Source organism: Pogona vitticeps, chromosome 6 (assembly GCF_051106095.1).
Source record: "Pogona vitticeps strain Pit_001003342236 chromosome 6, PviZW2.1, whole genome shotgun sequence".
Classification (NCBI taxonomy): Eukaryota; Metazoa; Chordata; class Lepidosauria; order Squamata; family Agamidae; genus Pogona; species Pogona vitticeps.
In genome coordinates this window covers 81776078-81797330 of record NC_135788.1, presented here as the reverse complement: position 1 = coordinate 81797330, position 21253 = coordinate 81776078, and the positions used below count along the sequence as shown (strand labels likewise).

Here is a 21253-nt window from a genome sequence, read left to right as displayed (position 1 = left end):
GACATCACCTTGCTGACAAAAGTGCGCATAGTCAAAGCTATGGTTTTTCCTGTAGTGATGCATGGAAGTGAGAGCTAGACTATAAAGAAAGCTGACTGCCGAAGAATTGATGCCTTTGAATTGTGGTGCTGAAGGAGGCTCTTGAGAGTCCCCTGGACTGCAAGGAGAACAAACCTATCCATTCTGAAGGAAATCAACCCTGAGTGCTCACTGGAAAGACAGATCCTGAAGCTGAGGCTCCAGTACTTTGGTCATCTCACAAGAAGAGAAGACTCCCTGGAAAAGACCCTGGTGTTGGGAAAGTGTGGGAGCAAGAGGAGAAGGGGATGACAGAGGATGAGATGGTTGGACAGTGTCACCAAAGCTATCAACATGAATTTGACCCAACTCTGGGAGGCAGTGGAAGACAGGAGGGCCTGGCGTGCTCTGGTCCACGAGGTCATGAAGAGTCGGACAGAACGCCTTCCAGGTAAAGAAGGATGTTAGTCCATTTTGAAATAGGCAGTAGGTCTTGTTGCATTTTAAAGACAAAGGCTGGTATTCTTTTTACTACAGGTGGAGCTCTCATAATTTCCAGCCTGCTGTTACATCACATGGAGATAGCAGCTATTAATTATAATGACTGACTTTCACCCATGGAGGTTCTAGACATCTCTTTAGGTGATCTCCATTAAATCCCCACTGTACACACAAAGGAGTCATAGTGTGCACAGAATGGACAAGATGATTCTTCCCAAAGAGATTTATTGTTACAGCATCCTCCTGTGTCGTGGACTAAATATTATTATACCGTAATCTGAAAGTCCTCAAGTTAGAATAAAGTTCTGTTCTACTCAAAATTTGACCCATCTCAGAACTACAGAATGCTGAATCCCTTCTCAGTTGCTGCAGAATATAGACTGAGTTCATTTACTCCGAAGCAGCCTTCCCCTTCCCCCCTTGACGTCTGAGGTAGACTGAGTTAGCAAACTGTTGTGTTATTGTCTTATTGCTTGCTTAATCAAAGAGAGGGCATCTTGGTACTTTTCAAATATTGTTGGACTTTAGCTCCCATGAGGCCTTGCCAGCAGAGCCACTGAGGAATTATGAGAGTTTCACATGACACTCAGAAGGTGCCCGTCTTGAAATAATACAGCATGGTGGAGAACCTGAAACAAGAAACCAAAGCCGTGAAACAATGAACAAGGAGGAACTTTATGGATACACAAGAGAATGTCAGAAGCAGCATGGCAGAACTATTTGTGTGTGTGTGTGTGTGTGTGTGTGTGTGTGTGTGTGTGTGTGTGTGTGTGTGTGTGTGTGTGTGTGTACGTGCGCACGCGCACGATCTCTCTCTCTCTCTCTCTCTCTCACACACACACACACTTAAATGGTCTCTGAAATTGCTGTGGTTCCCCGCCCCCATCCTCATCAGGAAAGTTCAACAAAAACTGAGCTGGGTTAACCTGTCTGGAAAGGCCATTCCATAAATGTGCCAAAATTACCAAGAAAGCCTTACCCTATTTAGCTGCACACCTTGTTTGTGATAGTAGAGGAAATATGAAGATGATCCTTGGATGCAGAGTCAACTCTTCAAGTTTCCTTTCCCCAAAATAATTTAGAGCAGGGTTGGGGGACTCTGCCACATTTTACAGAGTTCGTATCTGAGCCTGGTCAGTGATAAAGGATAATAGGAGCTGTATTCTAAAATATCTGGAGAGCCTAAGGTTCTGCAGCGTTTATTTAAAGATTAAAAGATGAAAAACACACCTTGAATTGATCCCATAAACAAATAGGCAATTAATATAGAGAGTAAGCCATTTAAATGTGTTCGGTTGCCTAGTTGTAGTCAATATTCACTCAGTAGTCGCGCTGGCCACGTGACCACGGAAACCATCTATGGACAAACGTTGGTTCGCAACGGCTTGGAAACGGGGATGAGCACCGCCCCCTAGAGTCGGACATGACTGGACTAAATGTCAGAGGGAACCTTTACCTTTATCTAGGTGCATTCTACAAATCGTATCAATCAATGGCCCCAACAAATACAAATCAATGAATTTTTAGCAATTTTTGATTCATTGAGTTGTTTGGCTATACAGCAGCCCCAAGGCACATAGAGAGACCAACACTGCAGGGAAGGTTCCTCTGACTCTCCTCTACAATCCCTCCAAAGTTTGGTGAAGATTGGGTTTCAGATGTCCGAATTATACACCACAAAGGCCCCCCCCAGTAAAGTTCTCCCCAAGCACCTAAAAACACAAAAACCACAGAAAAGCTTCTCATGAACACAATCCCTCCAAGTTTGGTGAAGATTGGACTTCCCTGAGCCAGTTGCTAAAGGGCACTTTCCTAGGGGTATGCAGTTTGTGGGTCTATAACTTGGATATCTGAAACCCAAACATCACCAAACTTGCCATACTTGTAGAGGAGCATCAGGGAAGCTGACTCTAGATGTGTTGGAGATAGTTTCATAGGGTTTTAAAACTAAAAAAACGTGTTACCCTATTGGGAAAGAAATAATACATTCATAACTTGTGATTCTTTGACCTTGAGGAATCATGAATCAAAATGAGTCATCATTATTCTGATTCATGTCCATCTCTAGCAATCATACTCCACATTCATTGACTTTAAGCTACTGCTCAGCTGTGAAACCTCACTGATAACAGTTGAAAGAAACACACTCATTCCCTGCCCAAGACTGGGTAATGAGTGCCACACTACTATATATATATCTAGATTAAGTTCTGGATGGCAGACTACTTATGCTTCCTTGATTTAGTGTTTATTCATCAGCAGCATCTTAAAATATGATAGGATTACTTACATGGCAACAAACGGGATCAGGGCTGAAAGAAGGATTGGAAAGGTTGATAGCCCATAATTGACAGACTTTTCTCCACCTAGATTTTATTAGAATAGTTGAGCTCATATACAGATTGTAGTAATTATGCAGTAATTGCAATTCAACGACATTCAGGAATGTTTGTTTACTGTCATCATGCTGTTTTCAGGAAGGAAGGAATAAAAGGCAACTGCTGCAAGTGTGCATGCATTACTTTTTAAGAAGACACATCCAAACTCTCACACAAGACCAAAATAGGGGCAAAACAAGAACAGTACCATACCAGGGACATGTACCAAGAACAAAGGACTGACTTGGTAAAGAGACATTTTGAGCTCTGCTCTGGTGTTTTTTATCATACAAATTATTATTTATGAGTGGGAGACCAGCCTACCTCTTTCATTTGTAGCTTGAGGAGGTGACGCAGCCTCCTCTAAGTCTGAAACTTTTTTTCTGATTAAGAACTTTGATCATCTGGAAAATAGATAGAAAATTACATCATTTTGATACTACATTAACTGTTGTGAGTCCTAAACCATTTTGGTACATTAAGTGTGGTGAGGAACATGGCATTTCTGAGTGCTTCATCAAAGTGTTGTTATTTAGTTGTTAAGTTGTGTCCAACTCTTCATGACCCCATGGACCAGAGCATGCCAGGCCCTCCTGTCTTCCACTGCCTCCTGGAGTTTGGTCAAATTCATGTTGGTAGCTTCGGTGACCCTGTCCAACCCTCTCATCCTCTGTCGTCCCCTTCTCCTCTTGCCTTCACACTTTCCCAGCATCAGGTTCTTTTCCAAGGAGTCTTCTCTTCTCATGAGATGGCCAAAGCATTGGAGCCTCAGCTTCTGTCCTTCCAGTGAGCACTCAGGGTAGATTTCCTGCAAAATGGATAGGTTTGTTTTCCTTGCAGTCCAGGGGGCTCTCAAGAGTCTCCTCCAACACCACAATTTAAAAGCATCAATTCTTCAGCGGTCAGCCTTCTTTCATCAAAGTACAGATGTTGAAATTCTGCAGAAGGGATCCATGACAATTGAAGTGTTACCAAGCTGGTACAACTGTGTAATGCAGGCCTTCTTTAAATATCGGGGGGGGGGGGGAGTTTGTTTGTGAAAAATACTAACCCCTCTATAGAAGTGCCTACCAATGTGCAGATGATGGATGTTTAGAACCAGCAAGAACCTCTTGTCATGCGATTGTTAATGCTTGAGGGGGGAATGAATAGAGCTTGGATGTGCATAGAAGCTACAGTAAGTAAAAGTGTTCATACTTTAGTATGAAGTAGCATTGGCAAATGATTCAGTGACCAGAGTACCACTTTAAGAGCATTATTGGGTTTATGAAATGTATATGTGCAGTTTCCAGAGAGGACTATTTACAGAGGGAGTATGCTTTCACAGAGGACAGTTACTATTCATTTCAAATTGTTTCACCAAAAGAGGGATAAATGATGCCATTTAACAGTTTACTACTGTTGTATCTCTTACAAAATCTTAATCTTGTCCACTCTCCCCAGAATGGCTAGGCGAGCAACAAGAACGAACTCCCTGGAGCCATGGATGATTGCTTTGATTGTCCTAGCAGTAGTAGTGGTCCTAGCCATTGTCATCGGGTTGCTTGTATATTTTTTGGTCTATGGTGAGTGTGTTTCTTGTCAGTCTCTTTGACCTGAACTGCTCTCCCTTTCCCAATATTTCAGCAGTGGTGTTATTCAAGTTGGTGCTAAGCATAGTTTTTATCCCAGGAAGGAGCAGAGTGTATATTGTTGAACTACATAACCCAGCATTCCTGGGCATTGCCAGGATGGGCTATGTTGCTCAGTAGGACTGATGAGACTTGGAGTCTGGTAATATTTGCAGGGCTGCCCCACCCCAATTTTATGCAAGGGCATACACTGTCCTAAGATGTAAAATGGCACCTAATATTGTGTTTATACCCTGGAACTTTAGTCCTTTCTTCGGAGGCCCCTCTACCCCTAAGAAGGAGGTGAAAGCCCTGGAACAACATTAGACTTTAGATCTGAGACCCCGAAGCATGATAGGAGGAAACATTTTTGACATTTCCCAGGGGGCAAGCTAAATGCCTGAAGTTGAACTAGTCAGTTACCATACTTGTTTTTTCAAGACTGTGAATCTCAGATTCTCCCAGCGGACATCCTCACTGGGGGATTCTAGGAGCTGTTGTCCTAAACAGTAGTACTGCTAAGGTGTGCTACAACCCCTACTTCAACAACAGGTGGGTAAAGAGACTGGGAACAAGGCATCAGCTTTTGTTGATATGTATATTCTCAGCTAGGTCGGCAGCCAGATTTCTTATTACTGTGCAACAATATTCCCTCTAATTTTCCGCTAGTGCTGGACAGGGGCCCCACCCCATGAATGGGGAGTTCCAACCACAACTAGAAGCAAATGGGTGGCAACACTGGCTTGGCTGTGCGGGACTGATGCAGCACTGCACAGCCGGGCAGTTAGAGAGAATGTTGCTGTGGAATCTTTTCCATCACCAGACAGATGTGTAAGCTCTCTGCTGCAGACTTATAATATGTCTTTTTCCTGACATTTGATCCTCCAGAACATAAGGTCTTCACCAGCTACTTCTGTCAAAGGTATGTCAACTGTTCATATTCTTCCAAAAGGATACAATTGCTGATATTCCAGGGTAGAAATAAGAGTGCAAATAGACAGTAAAGTTTATCCTGGGCTACACAAGATGACTTGAAATTGTGGTTTGATATTTAGAATTAGATTAGATGGTTTTAGGACAGAAAACCACACTGCAGTTGCTGGGAAATAGTCTAAACCCAACCATGACAAAAGTGGGCCAAGATGCAAGATCAAAACCATCTTATCACACCCAATATGTTGTTAATTGCTTCATTTTAATCTCCCCTGCTCCCTTTCTTCTCTCTCTCTCTTGTTTGTGCAGATCAAAAACTATTCTTTTATCGTGCTTCCTTCAAAATCAATAATGTAGAATTCAGTCCTGGTTTGACAAAACATGCCTCAAGAGAATTTAGAGATCTCAGCACAAACATTGAGACTTTGGTAAGTGAGAAATAGTTTCTTTTTCTTGTACTATCTCATTCAAAATGGAGAAATGGCCACTCTTGGATACATAAACATATTCCAAAATCTTAAAACTGGAATCTTAACAGTCATGACATGATGCTCTAAGGCAGAGCCAAATGAACTTTAGGCTTGTGGGATTTTCTTTGTTTTTGTTTTTGTTTACAAAACACTAAGATTCACCATGGCAACAGAGGGAACTGGTGGTAAAGAAAGTGCACCTGAAATTTGGGCTGATTCACACAAGTATGTCCTTGAACTGAGAACCAGGCTGACTTTACATGAAAATTAATTTAGAAGATCTTACACAATCTGCTCCAGAAAATTAATTGGAGAACTCTTGGATAATTTATGGCAAGTTGTTTGGAATGTCCTGGAGACACACCAGTAGATCACAAACAAGTGTTGCCACAACCTACTGTGAGAGCATCTTGCTTGATAGAAACAAGGAAAAAGGAAGAGATGCAATGATTGAAGAACTTGATTTTGAAGTCAAGAACCTAGAATCCAGTACTGAATCATGATTGGGTGTTCAGAATCACGAGGAAAGGCATTTCTGATATTTTCCATTTAGATTATAAATCAAGGTCACATGTTCAAAACATGGTGCATTTGACAACTCTTTCTGCATACAGAATTTCAGAAGATGCATGACATACGCCAGCCCCTTTGGCTTTCTAGTTACGGAGTTTCAATGAGCTCTTCCATATAAATTATATTTTATATAAATTACATTTTATATTTTTATGTTCCTTTGAGGTCCACACATATGTTTCAAGTAAGTGATTTTTTTTTGGGTAGAGCATTGTTTTGTGTCAAACTTAAAATACAAAACATTCTCTGGCCAAATCCTAATCCAAAGCACAAAGGTCTTTTACGGCAGCCATTCTCTGGCACATTTGAAGGGGGGGGGGCACAGATTGAAAAACAGGAGAAGTTTCTAAAAGATATCTGTTAGTACAGTATCCTTCTCTGAAAGGGGGCCCTGAAGTCTAAGAAAAAAAGTTGAGAATGGCTGTTCTAAGGCCATCAACTATCTTCCAGTCATGGGCAATGATGATGCTGGGTGCTCAGAGAAGGTCCAGGTAGGTGGTGACTTTGCTGTGTGGGGAAAAAAAAAGGATTTGTGAGGGATTGAGAGAAAGGCTTCCCCTGATGATCTTAACACCCAGGTGGGTTCACAAAGGAGATACTGTCTTGAGTGAATGTTGGCTTAATCCCTGTTCAGGCATTTGTAGTCAACTGATCACTATCCTTAAGAATGCACCAGCCCATCCCTACAGTATTCCAAACAGTAAGCTAAACAACTATTATAGTCAGCCGCCACACTGTCCCACTACACACATGTAATGGAGAATGTGTATGAATCCATGAAGAGGGACTGAGCCAACATTAATTAATTCCCCAGGGGAGCTGTAGCTAATCCATCTGTGGTGGATAGCCCGGCTGCGGACTTATCTCGATGTGGGGGCGCTCACTACCTTGGTTCATGTGCTCGTAATCTCGAGATTAGACCACTGTAATGTGCTCTACGTGGGGCTATCTTTGAGGCTGACGCGGAAACTCCAGGTGGTGCAGAATGTGGCGGGCAGGCTCCTTAGTGGAGCGAGAAAATACCACCACATTTCTCCTATTTTGGCCACGCTGCATTGGCTGCCCATCTGATTTTGCGTTGACTTCAAAGTTTTGATGCTTACGTATAAAGCCCTAAATGGTTTAGGGCCTCGATACTTGGCGGAACGCCTACTCCCACCTAGCTCTACCCGTGTCACTCATGTGAGTCAGGAGGTGAGGCTGAGGAGCCTGATGCCGAGGGAGGCCTGGAAGGAAAAAACAAGAAACCAGGCCTTCTCTGTGGTGGCTCCTCGCCTCTGGAATAATCTGCCTCCAGAGATTCGCGCGGCACCCTTGCTGGGCACCTTTAAAAACCAACTGAAAACATGGATGTTTCGGCAGGCCTATATATATACACACACACATATTTGTGTTTGTATTTGTGTTATAAGCTGCCTAGAGTGGTTGCAATGACTAGATTAATAAATAAATAAATAAATAAATAAATCCATTATTACAATTTAGCCCTATTCAAGTAATCTACACTAGAAGAAATAAACATGTTGTATAGTTTGAAACAGAGTGCCGCCTGTGTGTGTGGATTTTGAATAGTGGGAAATTAGCCATTCAGAATCACAGGAAGAGTCTCCATGCATCGAAGAGGCCCTCAGTTTTAGACTGTCACTCTTCACATGAGAAGAGCAGTGATGAAGGAGGCAGAGCTATGGCACTACCACAGCCTTTCCATGTTTATTCTTGCTACTTTAGTATATTGCTTCTCTGGATGTGCCCTGGTTGCCATTGTACAGATGGAAAGAAGTCACGAGGGTTTAGCCAACTAGAGAAATAGTTCAAGGAAAGGGCAATGCTCACATAGAAAGATGGCTGTGCTCTCCATTACAACAACCACAGACTTTAAAATGACATTTTAAAAGCTGTACTAAAGCTAGCGCTTATCAATATTAAAACCACAATTTAAACTATTTTAAAAACATTTTAAAAAACATTTTACATCTCTAAAACCAATAGAAATAGCATTCCTGAGATCCCCACTTATTACTTTTAAAAGGCTGTCTGAAAAGGAAGGTTTTTGTCAGACAACAGAAGGACAAGAGAGAGGAGGCCAACCTAGCTTCATGGATCAGGGCCTTCTGAAGTCAGAGTGCAGACATTGAGAAGGCCTTTTCTCTCACAGATACAGTTTCCTTGCGTTGCCTAAATCTTGCTTGCATTTTTTTTCTCATTTTAAGTTTGTGCCAGGCTGTAAGACATATTCTCTTCCCACATTGAAATTAATACCCCTTTTCTATGCTTTTACCTAAAAGATTAATTTATTAATGCATTATACTTGATTTACACTACCCTCATCCCTTCTGTTAGCATGAGGTTTTATTGACTATGAGCTCCATCAGCTAGATTTCCAAGCAGCTGAGAATAAATCAAGTCATATGTGTGATGGAATTGTATAGCTACATCAAATATGGTACAGGCTGAATACTGCTCGATATGTTAGGCATCTGTCGGAGGAGCCAGAGTTTGAGAGGTTGAATATCAGGAAAAACTCCCTAACTGTTAGAGTAAAGCTGTACGACAGTAGAATCAGTTAGCTCAGGAGTTGGTGAGTGCTCCAACACTGGAGGCATTCAAGAAAAACTTAGATAATCAGCTGGCAGATACGCTTTGATTGTATTCCTGCATTGACCAGTTGGCTGGACTTGATGGCCTTGTAGGCCTCTTCCAACTTCACTATTCTATGATTCTATGATTTTCCAGGAGTAAAGCCAGTCTGTGTAGCCCTGGGCAAGCTGTGCAGTCCCAGATCACCCCCAGAAAAAGGAATAGCGAACTCCATTTTTAGTGTAATCACAATTCAGTGTAATTATGTACAGTAGTATTTCCCATCCATGCCCTACTTAAGAAAAATTTAATTTACTACTTTTTCTTCTTTTCAACAGATTTTTCAGGCATTTGAAGCTACTACTTTAAAGAAAAAACTGGTTAAATCACGTGTTGTAAACCTAAGGTATGTACAACCATAAACCATCTGAGGGACCCATGTTTAGATCCATGCAGTAGACCAATTGCATTTGCCCCCCTCTGTAGCAGCTACAAACTGCTGTTGATGAAGAGCTAATTAACTTGGATTGCTCTTTGGTGTGATCAGATATCTGATTGTTTTTACTGTATGATCTTGGCTTGGACTTTGCTCAAAACAATATTTAAATAGAAATACCTCCCACATTTCATTAATAGACCCAGACAGATTTTAAAAATGGTTGAACAATTTAAAAACCGTTAATCAGTCCATATCCCACTGTAGAGGAAACTGGTGATTTTGAAAAATTTGGGAATAAATTCATGTCACCTTCGTCTTCTAGAAAGAAGATTTTTCCACTGTAAGGATGGAATTGTGCAGTGATGTCACTGGAGGTTTCCCCACCACCTAGCTGATGTTCCTTTTACCTTTTTTGTTGGCTTTTTAAAATGAGTTCTGCACCTTCCCCTCACCCCCTGAATTACTTGGGTTTTTACTCACTTTGTACCATCGGGAAGGAATGTAGCGCTATGGCACTGCACAAGAACTAAGTCCTAATGCCAGCTGGAAGGGTTTGAAAAGAATGCAACAACTCCTTGACAAGCATAGGAAATCTCTGTAAAGATATCCCAATCTGAAGAAGATTTATTTTATTATGAATTTTCCTAGTTACAGGAAGGAAAATGATCTGGATTTGTTTTTGTTGTATGCCACCCAGTCATCTCCAACTTATAGTGAGCTCATGAATGAGTGAGCTCCAAAATGTTCTGTCTTTGATAGCCCTGTCCAGCTCTTGTGAATACATGCCTGTAGCATCTCTTTTGAAGTCAATCTAATCTCATAACATATTTGGCTATGCTATTTTTCTGCTGCCTTAAACTTTTCCTAGCATTCCTGCACTGAACAGAGCGTTGGATTCAATGGCCTTATAGGCCCCTTCCAACTCCATTATTCTATGATTCTATGAACATTTTAGATGCAAATGATTGTGGAGTCACTGTCCAAATGACCTCCTCTTTCCTTTGGAGCTGCTCTCTCTCTCTCTCTTTCAGTTCTTGCGTGGGCTGCCTTTGCTTGCTAGATTTTTAAACCCCCTTACATGAACACAATGTCTTTGCAAGCTGCTCCTGACTATTTCTGTGGATTCTGCTACATCTCTTGACCCAAAAGGATGCCTTTGTATACTAATCAATTGCTAAATGGCTATGGAAGCATTCACCTGTCATTCAAAAGTGGCAGAAATACATAGAAAGGCAAGTAAGCTGCCAATGAGACGGCTGGACATTGGCAAGTATATTTCTGCAGTACTAAATAGTTGACTGTTATGATTATATGTTGCCTGGTAAATCTTGGGAACTCTCATAACCAAGAAACAAACAAGCAAACAAAAGGATGCAAGATAGGCATATGAACCTGGAAAGTCTCTCAGTGGATCTTAGAAAATAGCCAAGGCAGGATTAGAGCTAGAATCCAAAGGGCAGTCCGCACATCATGGAGCCAAGGTTCCTGTTCAGCTGCCTGGAAAACGTGTGGGATGAAAATGTAATAAACAAACTGCTGAGGGTAAGCAGTTTTGGGCTTTGTAATCTTGGATGGAGACTGTCTAGGAACCAGACATAAGTAGCTTTGAACTCACTGAATGGAGTGAGTCACCCTAATAGACCTTCCTGTAGAAATCTCCGTGTACAAGTTACAACAGCAGTGGGGAAACCAAAAGAAACTCTTTTTTCTTTTCTTGTTTCTGAACAGACCTGAACAACTGCAAGTATATTCCTCCAGGCATGTTGGTTGATTAGGGTTAATAGCGCCCTTTAAAGCCCTTATTGTAATCCAGCCAGGGTGTGTGTGTGTGCTGAAACAGGGTTTGCCTGCATCTCATAGTCCTACTTATCCAAGTTTCCTGCCTAGAGGCACCTTCTGATGCTGATGAGATGAAAAAATATAGCCATATCAAAATCACTTCAAAGCATTTCAGTGAGGTACAGGGAAACTAGGTACAACCCATGAATAGATCTGCATTAGTAGAACTGAATCCAAACCTTTGTGGTACTTATTGGTGTGATTCTGAAAAAATTTGGGAGGGGTAGGCAAATCTGTCTTGAGACTAACAATTAATGTAAGATGAAGTGCTTTTATATGACGGCTGTCATCTTGGATATGTACAAGAATATATTTCTCTGGCACAGGTAACACATTGTGGGAAATGAAACCAGAAAGCAAAGTGAAAAGATGAATAAGACTTGAATAGTCATCTCTTGATAAGCAAAGTAAAACCATTAAACATCCAAGAGAAAAAAACTCTGCAATTAAGATCAATTTATAATCAGCGTTGCCAGTACTGTACTGACTGATACTGCACAGAAGTGGACTGTAACAAAATCCCTAATGGCAATGCTTGCAAAACCACAAAGATCCATGGGAAGATAGATGCTAAATATCTAATTAGGATACTCAGTACAGGGTAGTTGACAGAGTGTTGGACCAGGACTCAGGAGACCTGGGTTCTAATCTCTGTTAAACTATGGAAACTTACTGGGGGACTGGAACTGATAAAGCCGCTCCTTAAACATCTCACTTACCTTAAGAGTTCTATTAAGGTTGTTGTAAATTGGTTCCAACTTGACAGCACATAACAACGACATATATCCAACTGGTAGCTAAAGTGAAAAACCAAGTTAGATATAAAAGAAAAATACCATCATTAAAACGGAGATGGATGGGCCACACCAGAAGACAAGTAGATGGGTGATGGAATCAAGAAGTATATCAATAGTGACCTTGGATCAGAGGAAGAAGCAGAGGAAGACATCAAATTGCATGGATGAGTAGGACTGGCATGGATTAGAATAGTGCAAATTAGAAATTGCTGCATACTAAATCCAACTATTGGTGTGATAGTGAGGACTCGGGCTTTGGCCCTGAGATTCAGGTTTGGGAGTTCCTTCTCTGGGTTATATAGTAGTAGTAGTAGGCATCCTTCAGTCTCGAAAGACTATGGTAATGTTATCTGTATGGAGGACTTGGAACAGCGTCTAGTGTGGCTGAGGAGGCCAATTCGAGAGTGACAATCTCTTCCACACTGAAGACAAATCCAATCTGTCCCCTGTCCAGTTCCCTGGTATTGCTGCTTTTGTGACTTCCTCTTTGCCTCGGCCTGCTGGACAAGGGTCTCTTCAAATTGGGAGAGGCCATGATGTAACGCTTGGCTCCAGGCTGAACGCTCAGATGTCAGAGTTTCCATCTGTTGAGGTCTATTCCTAAGGCCTTCAGATCCCGCTTGCAGATATCCTTGTATCGCAGCTGTGGTCTCCCTCTGGGGCAATTTCCCTGCACTAATTCTCCATACGGGAGATCCTTTGGAATCCGACCATCAGCCATTCTCACGACGTGCCCAAGCCAACGCAGACGTTGTTATATACTTTGACTTGAAATCTGAGACAGTCGGATGCTGCTTTGGAAGGTTCATTCTCACTGGCTGCAGAATGCCCAGAGATGTATTTATAGATCTAAATTAACTCCTCTCATTCTTGGCTTAGAAAACAGGGTGTGTTTTCCTTTTAGTATTGCCCTGCTTCTCACTTTGTTTTGTAGCTTTCAGCCTGTAAATCTTTCCCAATAAATTCTGCACATCACTATTTCATTGACCTGAAAGGTCATCATTTAGCCGCTATGTTGTCCGTCGTCCCCCTCGCCCCCAATTTTGTAATTGTTGCTGAGATACCTGCCCCTTGTTACATTGCCTGAGCACACTGCTTACAACATTGCAAGGCCATTTAGCTAGGTCTCGGGGTTTGGAACTGAAATGCTCCTGAACTGGCAACACTAATTGTTAGTCCCAATTAGGGCAAGTGAGAAATTGGTAAATCAACATTTATATAGATTCCATCAATTCAGTCTGCCTTTTCTAGTCACTGAATGTAGGCCAAGGACTGGAGTTAATACCTGTATTTGAGCCACATGATGTTGTTAAACTCCATGTTCTAGTTAACCTCCAGACTAGACTAGTGCAATAAGTTATATGAGGGACTATCCTTGATGGTTGCTAGGAAACAGGAGCAACACAAAGACTGCTAACTCAAACTTGGAATCACAGTCAATTTTTCACATATTTTACCAATTGCATTGGATCTGTGCCATTTCATTCCTTGGACTAGATTTGTTTATGGATTGGCTAGCTCTGCACGTACCTGCCCGGACTTTGAGATCTTTGTCAGGCAGAGACAGACCAAGATCTCCTGTTGCTTGAGGGAGAAAGCAATAAGCCATCCTCACAATCAGCTGCAACTGCAAATGAGTGGATTTTTCTGCCCACTACCATTGAAAGAAGTGGTGGTGGTAGCAGTAATAAAAAGACGGTACACCTCCAGTGCAGGATATAGAGGAGGAAAAAGTAGTACGTACTGCACTATAGGAGAAAAATAGCAAAGGGACACCTCGAGGAGTTCCTTACTCTGGAGAAAATGCAAGTAGTGGCAGCAATGATGAGCGATGGCAAGCAGCAGTGGCCAGGTTTGCTTGTGCATGTTGCCCTTTCTGGTTGCAAGCAGAGAAGTAGGAGGCTTAGGTGGCCCTGTGCTTTCTGCTCAAAGCCATTTCCATGGAGATGATGAGAAGGGAGCAACCCTACTATATAACCACCCACAGCAATGTTTGGAGGAAAGGAGAAAATTGATTATTTTCAATTAAAGCTGAGTTCAGAAGCAGGGGCCATCTTATTCCCTTTTCTCCTCCCCCCCCCCCCTCTCTCTCTCTCTCTCTCTCTCTCTGTGTGTGTGTGTGTGTGTGTGTCTTTTTAAGGGGTGATAGAATAGTAGCTCTGGCCCCTTCACATTGTATCCAAATCTGCCTGGACTCTTCTGAATTTGAGCCTAAATAGCTGGGTTGGGCCTGTTAGCAGAGGATCTTCTCCACATGACCCTGCCAAGTGAGGCACAGCAAATGGCTACAAATCAGAGAGCCTTTTGAAGATGACACCTTGACTTTGGAATGCTCACTCCAGAAGGCTTTCATGGTACCTTTAAAAATGTGTTTTCTATGCCAAGCAAAGGCCGGTTTGTTTTATTTTAAATCAGTTTTATTGCTCAACTTTATTTTTTATTGCCAGCATGAGATTTAATGCTCCCTATCTCAAGCACAAGATTTTAGGCTGCTGTGATGTTTTTATATATTTGCATTTTGATTTTGTATTTTAAATATATATTGTCTGTATTTTATTTTGTGCACTTGGTCATATTGGGAATATGGGAATTCTGTTGAAGGGCAGGATAGAGATTCCAAAGATAATACTAAAAGTAAATGCATTTTTTTAAAGCAGAGAAGACTAGGGAAGAAAGGTTTATGTATTTTTATATCCCCTTGGGTTCTTTTTTACTTCAGATTTAAGCAAAGATTAAAGCAGTAGAGTTATACTCATGTAAATGAAATGCTAAGCCTTTTGTTCCTTCACTAGGCTTGTATTTCCCAAAGTTCCTTGAATAAAGACCATGATCACAGTCAGAATGGATGCTATAGCTACCTCAGGTTGCAAGTTCATGGTGCCATTAAGGACAATGTGGGACACAGACAGAAATGAAGGGATGGAATACTCTGGATGGTCTTCTGCACAAACCTCATTTGCGTCAGTGGGAAATACAAGCTTAGTGAAGGAACAAGAGGTTTAGCAGAACATGTAGAAGAACATGGTGGTGTTTGCCTTGCTCTACCATTGGAGGGACATTTGGTGACCTGGAATGAGGGAATTCTTCAAATTTGAGAGGTGAGGGGCTGAGGAAACAGCAGAAATTTCAGCCAAATGTTCTCTTCAAAGAACTTTCACTCACATGAGTTCCTGTATGGTCAGCACCTGTCAATTTCAAGAGGAACTGAGCAGGGGAAAATCTGTGGCTGTGCCCCAGTAGAGACACTTCATCAGTTTTCCACGTCAGTTGTCTCAAGCCAATCTAGACTGTGTAGAAGAACCCATAGAAGTTGGAGAAATAATCTTAACTTACTTGAACAGCTCTCTGGGACTTTTTCCCCTCAGCTCAGTCAATGGTGGAGTCCTGGCAGAGGTGGTGCTGATACTTAGGTTCCCTGGCTCAGATAATAAAGAAGCACTCTGGATAAACGTTAATAATGTTTTGCTAAGGAGGCTGAAATTACCAACGCAACCCTTGAGTATTGACCTTCATTCTTACAAGCTCTCAGGCAAGTGTCAAAAACAATCTTAATCTTGGTTACCTCTCCCTCAACCTCCACAATTCTTTTTTCTTTTGTATTGTACTTTGAACTGTATTCTGTTATCATAAGCTTTTAAATTCTTTTTTCTTAGGATGCTTGTATGCTACAGAACTTTTGTCTTATGACTAGTGACCTTCCGTTTTTTTAATTAACTCTACTCCCTTGAATGCACTTCGTTCCACCCTATCAGACTCTGTCCCTATATATATATATAGATTGATTGATTGATCTTTATCATGGTTGTTTAACTCCAGCGAACAAATGGAAGTATAAATTGCTTGACTAATTGATGCCCAGAGCCAGTTGTAAGGAGAAGAAAGAAGTTTGTGGGACAGGTTTATGATCTTTCACTCATGTCTAAATTGCCTCAGAGGCAGAACCATAATCTCCATTTGTTTAAGCTCTGGTGACAGTAGTATTGAAGAAGAGTACATACTTTCTTAATGGATAATTATGAGTTTAAAAGCCAGGAAACAGCTGGAAAGAATGGCAGCCAGTAGTAAATCCTTTGAAATCAGCCCTTACAGAATTTTTGCTAACAAATTGAAGGAGGTTTAATTATACATATGATCATCTGCTGTTTTCTGACACTTGGTCATCCTTGAGGCCAAGAGACTGGGAGATGGATCGTTCCGATTGCTAGTTTCGTTGGACAGTTCCATGGCCATGTAGTTCCATAGATTCCATTCATTTCAATGAGACTCAAGCAGAAGATTTTTCTTCTCAAGCAGCAGAAGATAATACATTGTAGATCTGATCTTTTTGTCTTCCCTTTACCTTTCTTAATGGCATTCTCAATGGGAAGAGTCTGATGAGTATTTAGTCTCTGACCTTGAAAGATCTTTGGCCATCTCTGACTAGAACAGTGGATAAAGAACACAGTTTTGAAGTTGTATTTGACTATTTGGTGTATGATTTTGCAGTAGCAAGCTACAGTGCTTACACTGGCTTAGGTGGTATCTGTGATGCAGACAGAGGCATAACTAGCAATGTAAGGCATATATATGTGTACAGAGAGAGAGAGAATGCTACTGTTTAGCCCTGAGGTCTGATCTACTGAGCTCTGGAAGGGCATGTATTCTGACAGGGGAGATCTTGTCTACTCACAATCTTGGTAGATCTTCTGTCTGTCTGGAAACCTATGCCTCCTGCTTCTCCACATCTGGTCCAACAACCTGGTCTACCGTTTCTTGGGTACACCTGTCCTCCAAAGGGTAAGGCTTGGTTCTACTGAGCCTGCTGTAGACTTGCCGTGTACTGCCTCAACAAGCCCTGATATACTAACCATCTGTTTCCACTTCTTCAGCACTGCACTGAAAATCTGAACTGCCCCAAAGTCCTTGTCTTCTATTAGCTTTACCTATGGCCAATACCTGAGGTATAGTTTCAGATGCTTTTGCCATGGGATACTGGTGAAGGGGTACACCATCTAATATGGGTGCCCTGGAGCAAATCCCCTGTTGCCCCATACTGTGATGCCCCTCTGGATGTTGTTCCTCCACATTCAGGCAGAGATTTGGTCTACTGAAGGCTAGACCTTCCCTCTCTGATGGGACCAGCTGCCCAACGGGCTCCAGGAACAACAAAAGAGTTGATTGCTTTAGACGACCAATGCTGTACAGTCCCCTCCTCAGGCTTGTTTTATGATGGAGAACTGTGGTTGGCACCATGGAAATGACAAACCAGGAAGGATTTCAGGGCTTGATCTAGGAACTCTCTCAAGTGAGTCTGGGATCTGGTTTGATGAGCAACATGGCACTGTATGTGCTCAGGCCTCAATCACCAGGATAAAAGTGGCTAAAAGTGTGCTTCAGTAGATCCTAATACAGGCAGGTAGAAGACCTCTGAACTATCTAGGTCTCGACAAGGCAAGTGCAAAGGTTCCCACTCTTATCTAAAGGTGGAAAGAGTTAGGATTTTTGGAGTACAATTCCTGATACTCTCAGGAATTGTACTCCAAAATTCGTTGACTTCCATTCAAATTCAAGCTGAGGCCCAAGATTTCATCTCTAAGACAAGCCATCAGTCAAATAGTTGACCTCCAGGTAATCCTGGGTTAGAGAATGACCATGATAGGTCAGGTTTGGAGTATCTGTCTGATCCCTCTGCCCTTCATAGGCTCGGAAAGACTTATTGGCATTTGGTAAAAGTTGGCAGCATATTTGTGTGACACTTCTCCCAACAATTTGTGGCTGAAATTACAGGCTACATATTATACCTTAAAAAGATGGGATCCTGTACAGAATTGCATCCGAACTGATCATTCCAGTAAATGAAGTTCTTAATTTATTTAATAATTAACTGACCACATTCTGGAATACAGCCATCTGTCCAGAATAACGTTTTGTTTTATCCGTTTTTTTGGATAAAAACTTAGAATTAGAAATGTTGCTTTCACTTTTTAAATTTGTTACACTGTGCAAAAGCATCAAGCTGGAACTGTTTCTATATAGTTATATGTAGTTTTCTCTATATATTTTATAACATGATCATGAATGATAATGTTCTTTTGACAAAACAAGATTGATAGATGGTGATTTCATACTAATATTGGAATACACTACTTAAGATATTGGAGTATGAAAGGTTATTAAGAAACTGCCAAAGTACAACAAGAACTTTTAAAGCTCCTGACAGTTAGTCAAATGATTTGTGCAAACCCCAAATAATTCTAAATATTTCAGTTTGTAACAGATTTGTGCAACTTTTGATAACTTAAAAGGCTGAGCCCTCACTGCAACTGCATATGATAGCCCATGAAGAGCTGAGTAACTCTCTTGTTTTAAAAATCTAGTCAAAGAAGTGAAAATTGCTCAAATTGACAGTATTAATGTCTCCTCTGTCTTCTTTTCCAGAGATTAATGCAGAAAATGGTGAAAAACTTATCTACAGTTGTAAGTACTAAAAATGGGTTACGTTTATTAGAAACGACAAACAGCAGTCTTCTCTACCTGGTATCTTCCAGTTCGCATAATTCTACAGACAACTGCCTTAGACCAACAATGCTTAGACCTTGTTGTATTCTCCCAGATTGCTTGTTCTTTGTTGTCCTCCAGGTTTCCTATAGGGTGGTTATCACATGCAAAGCCACTTGAAATGCTTCTTTAAAACATAATTTATTTCTGTATTACGATGCTACACTTCTGAATGTGTGGTAAAGGAACTAGGGAGCATTATGTGGTTTTTGGATACTCAGTGTGATGTAGTGGAAAGAGTGATGGATTAGGACGGAGAAGCCTGGGTTTGAATTCCTCCTCAACCATTAAAGCTCGTTGAGGGAACTCATAAAGCCACTCCTTACATATCTTGGAAGCCCTGTTAGGGTCACTATAAGTCAGTCCTGACCTGATGGCATGTAGCAACAACAACAACAACATGGTTACTGAGTGCATTGCCTCACTAAGACGTGTGTCAGTCAAGATGTTACAAAGGACTGAATTGTATCAGGTTGATTTTAAAAAGTAATGGAGAAAATTTTCGGTCATTTCCTCCATTAATCACCCTGCTAAAATGTCAGTGACTGAAACCACAGAAGAGGGAATAAGATATAGGTACAAACAACTGGGCCAGAATGGGCCTTGTCCTTTCTTCTCACAGCTGCTCCTCCAGTTTCCAGGGTTCTGTGAAATAGATGAGCTGTGGTGAGGAGGAGGAAGGATCTGCAGAAAATGGCTGGCACACCTTCGATGCATGTCATGGTCAACAAGAGGTTGACAGAGTCACTCACAGCTAGGGAAAGAGAGAGAGGGAGAGATTAATAATAGTTCTGTTTCAGCATCCTTAGAGTTAAGGAGGGGAGAAATGCTATTTTGTTGCTTTGCATTGGAAAGTCAGAACTATATGGAGAGTCTTCTCATGTACAGGAGAATCTCCTCTTTAGACATTTAGGTTTTCACATGAGCAAAATGGTGATTGAAGAGGGCCAGATTAGACCGTTCCTCTCTTCACATGTTCGATGAAGTTTAAAAGAGAATGCCTAATAAGGCTACTGTAGAAGAATATATTACTAACATATAAAACTTTTCCAGTTGAGTGGAATTTTATACACAGAGAATGCATAGTATCACCAGATAGTGTGGAAAATGAACTATAGCTCAGTTTTCGTAGTTCACAGCAGAAAAGCAATGGTTATAATCTATTTATCTGTAAGGGCTTATGGAATGTGCTTACTTACCTCACTGCTAGCAAGCATGATGAGGCCCCAGTCTTCATCCTGAGCTACTAGCAAGAGGGAGCCAGAGGAGATGTGGAACTGGGGGGGCTTCAAATATCTTGAAATTGTACCTTGATTACAAGGATGTTCTTGCTCCCACAAGAAATTTATGCAAGTCACTCAGCATTTTGGAAAAGTTCACAGCACTTCGGAAACACCAACACAACACTTTGAGCTCCATGATTGCTCCCAGCTCATTTTTAATAGTGAAATAGCTGTGCCTCCATTGTGGAATTTTATAGCAGGGGAAGAAAGGAAGGCAACTTTCCTGTGTTTTCCCACTGTTTCTTCCATCTTACTATAGATTAAGAGGGGAAGACAGACTAGTTGCAAAATGTTGTTGATAGCAAGGAGAAACAATAAGCCGTCCATTCAGACGCACCCCATATTTCAGAGGTATCTGGGCAACATTCCCTCTAAGGTATCTGGGCAACGTTCCCTTCCATGTGCACATGCAGCCAGAGTTGCTGCCTATTTGCTTTCAGTCATGTGGGGTTGCTCATGCCCATCACTGATGGAAAATTAGAGGGAATGTTGTATTTATGGCTTAGTTGTTTTATTATCTTTAAATATGCTTTCCTTCCTGTTTGCTCAGAAGCAGAACTTCCTCTGGGGATACCCACATGTTAGAGACATAATTTTTCAAGGAAACTAAAAATATCTTGTATAGCTCAACCTTAATTAGCATGTCCTCACCCAACAGTATCTCCGTCTTAACTGGATTAAGCTTCAGTTTGTTTATCCATATCCATTCCAAAACTACTACAAGACATTGTTTGAAATCCTGTTGACATCAGTTCATCTGCATAAGGCTAATGATATCAGCAGCAGCGGTGATTTTTTTAAACAATTTTTTGGAAATAAAATATTTCCTACTTCTCCCCCAAAGATTCCAAGGCTGCCATGTAATCAGTTTCATCATCAGAAAGCAAAACTTATCAAAATTGCCATTGCCAGTAAAGTCATCTCAGGTGTGACTACATAGTGAGAGAAATGTGAATTCACTTCCTGTGAAATCTCATCAGGAAATATAGGTTTTGCTGAATCTGCTCCAATTAACTAGACATACAGGCAAAGAAGGAAAGTGGCTAAACAGCTTTGTTTACAGTTTCTTAATGTAGCTATGGAGGGGAACGGGTTCAGAAGAACTATAAACAAGGAAGATGGCATTTTCCTCCTCTCATTCTCAATTTTTAATTGTTTAATTTTGTAAATTATTTTTTGTAGAGAGAGAGAAGCATCCTGAGGAATGTTGCCATTATCTGCTTCCCCCAGCTTTGGGCCTAATGCTTTTCTTTAAATGAAATACAGTAAATGATATTTTCCCCACTTGCTCACTTTCT

At 41.2% G+C, this 21253-nt stretch overlaps 1 protein-coding gene and 1 long non-coding RNA gene across 2 annotated transcripts in view; one reads left to right on the top strand and one right to left on the bottom strand.

The window, feature by feature from the left end:
* Positions 1-1114: 1114 nt before the first annotated feature.
* On the bottom strand, positions 1115-19907 carry LOC144583587 (uncharacterized). Its single transcript, XR_013537466.1, has 3 exons — positions 19872-19907; positions 3222-3301; positions 1115-1148 (listed from the first exon to the last, which is right to left on the bottom strand). It is a non-coding gene; the product is annotated as an uncharacterized LOC144583587 (long non-coding RNA).
* The window catches only part of LOC110088962 (transmembrane protease serine 11E), a 28804-nt gene continuing 11892 nt past the window's right edge, over positions 4342-21253 (top strand). The window contains exons 1-5 of the mRNA XM_073003972.2: positions 4342-4462; positions 5750-5868; positions 9399-9466; positions 15501-15664; positions 18553-18591. Of these exons, the coding sequence (XP_072860073.1) occupies positions 4342-4462; positions 5750-5868; positions 9399-9466; positions 15501-15664; positions 18553-18591 (511 nt within the window). The remainder of the gene's footprint in view (positions 4463-5749; positions 5869-9398; positions 9467-15500; positions 15665-18552; positions 18592-21253) is intronic.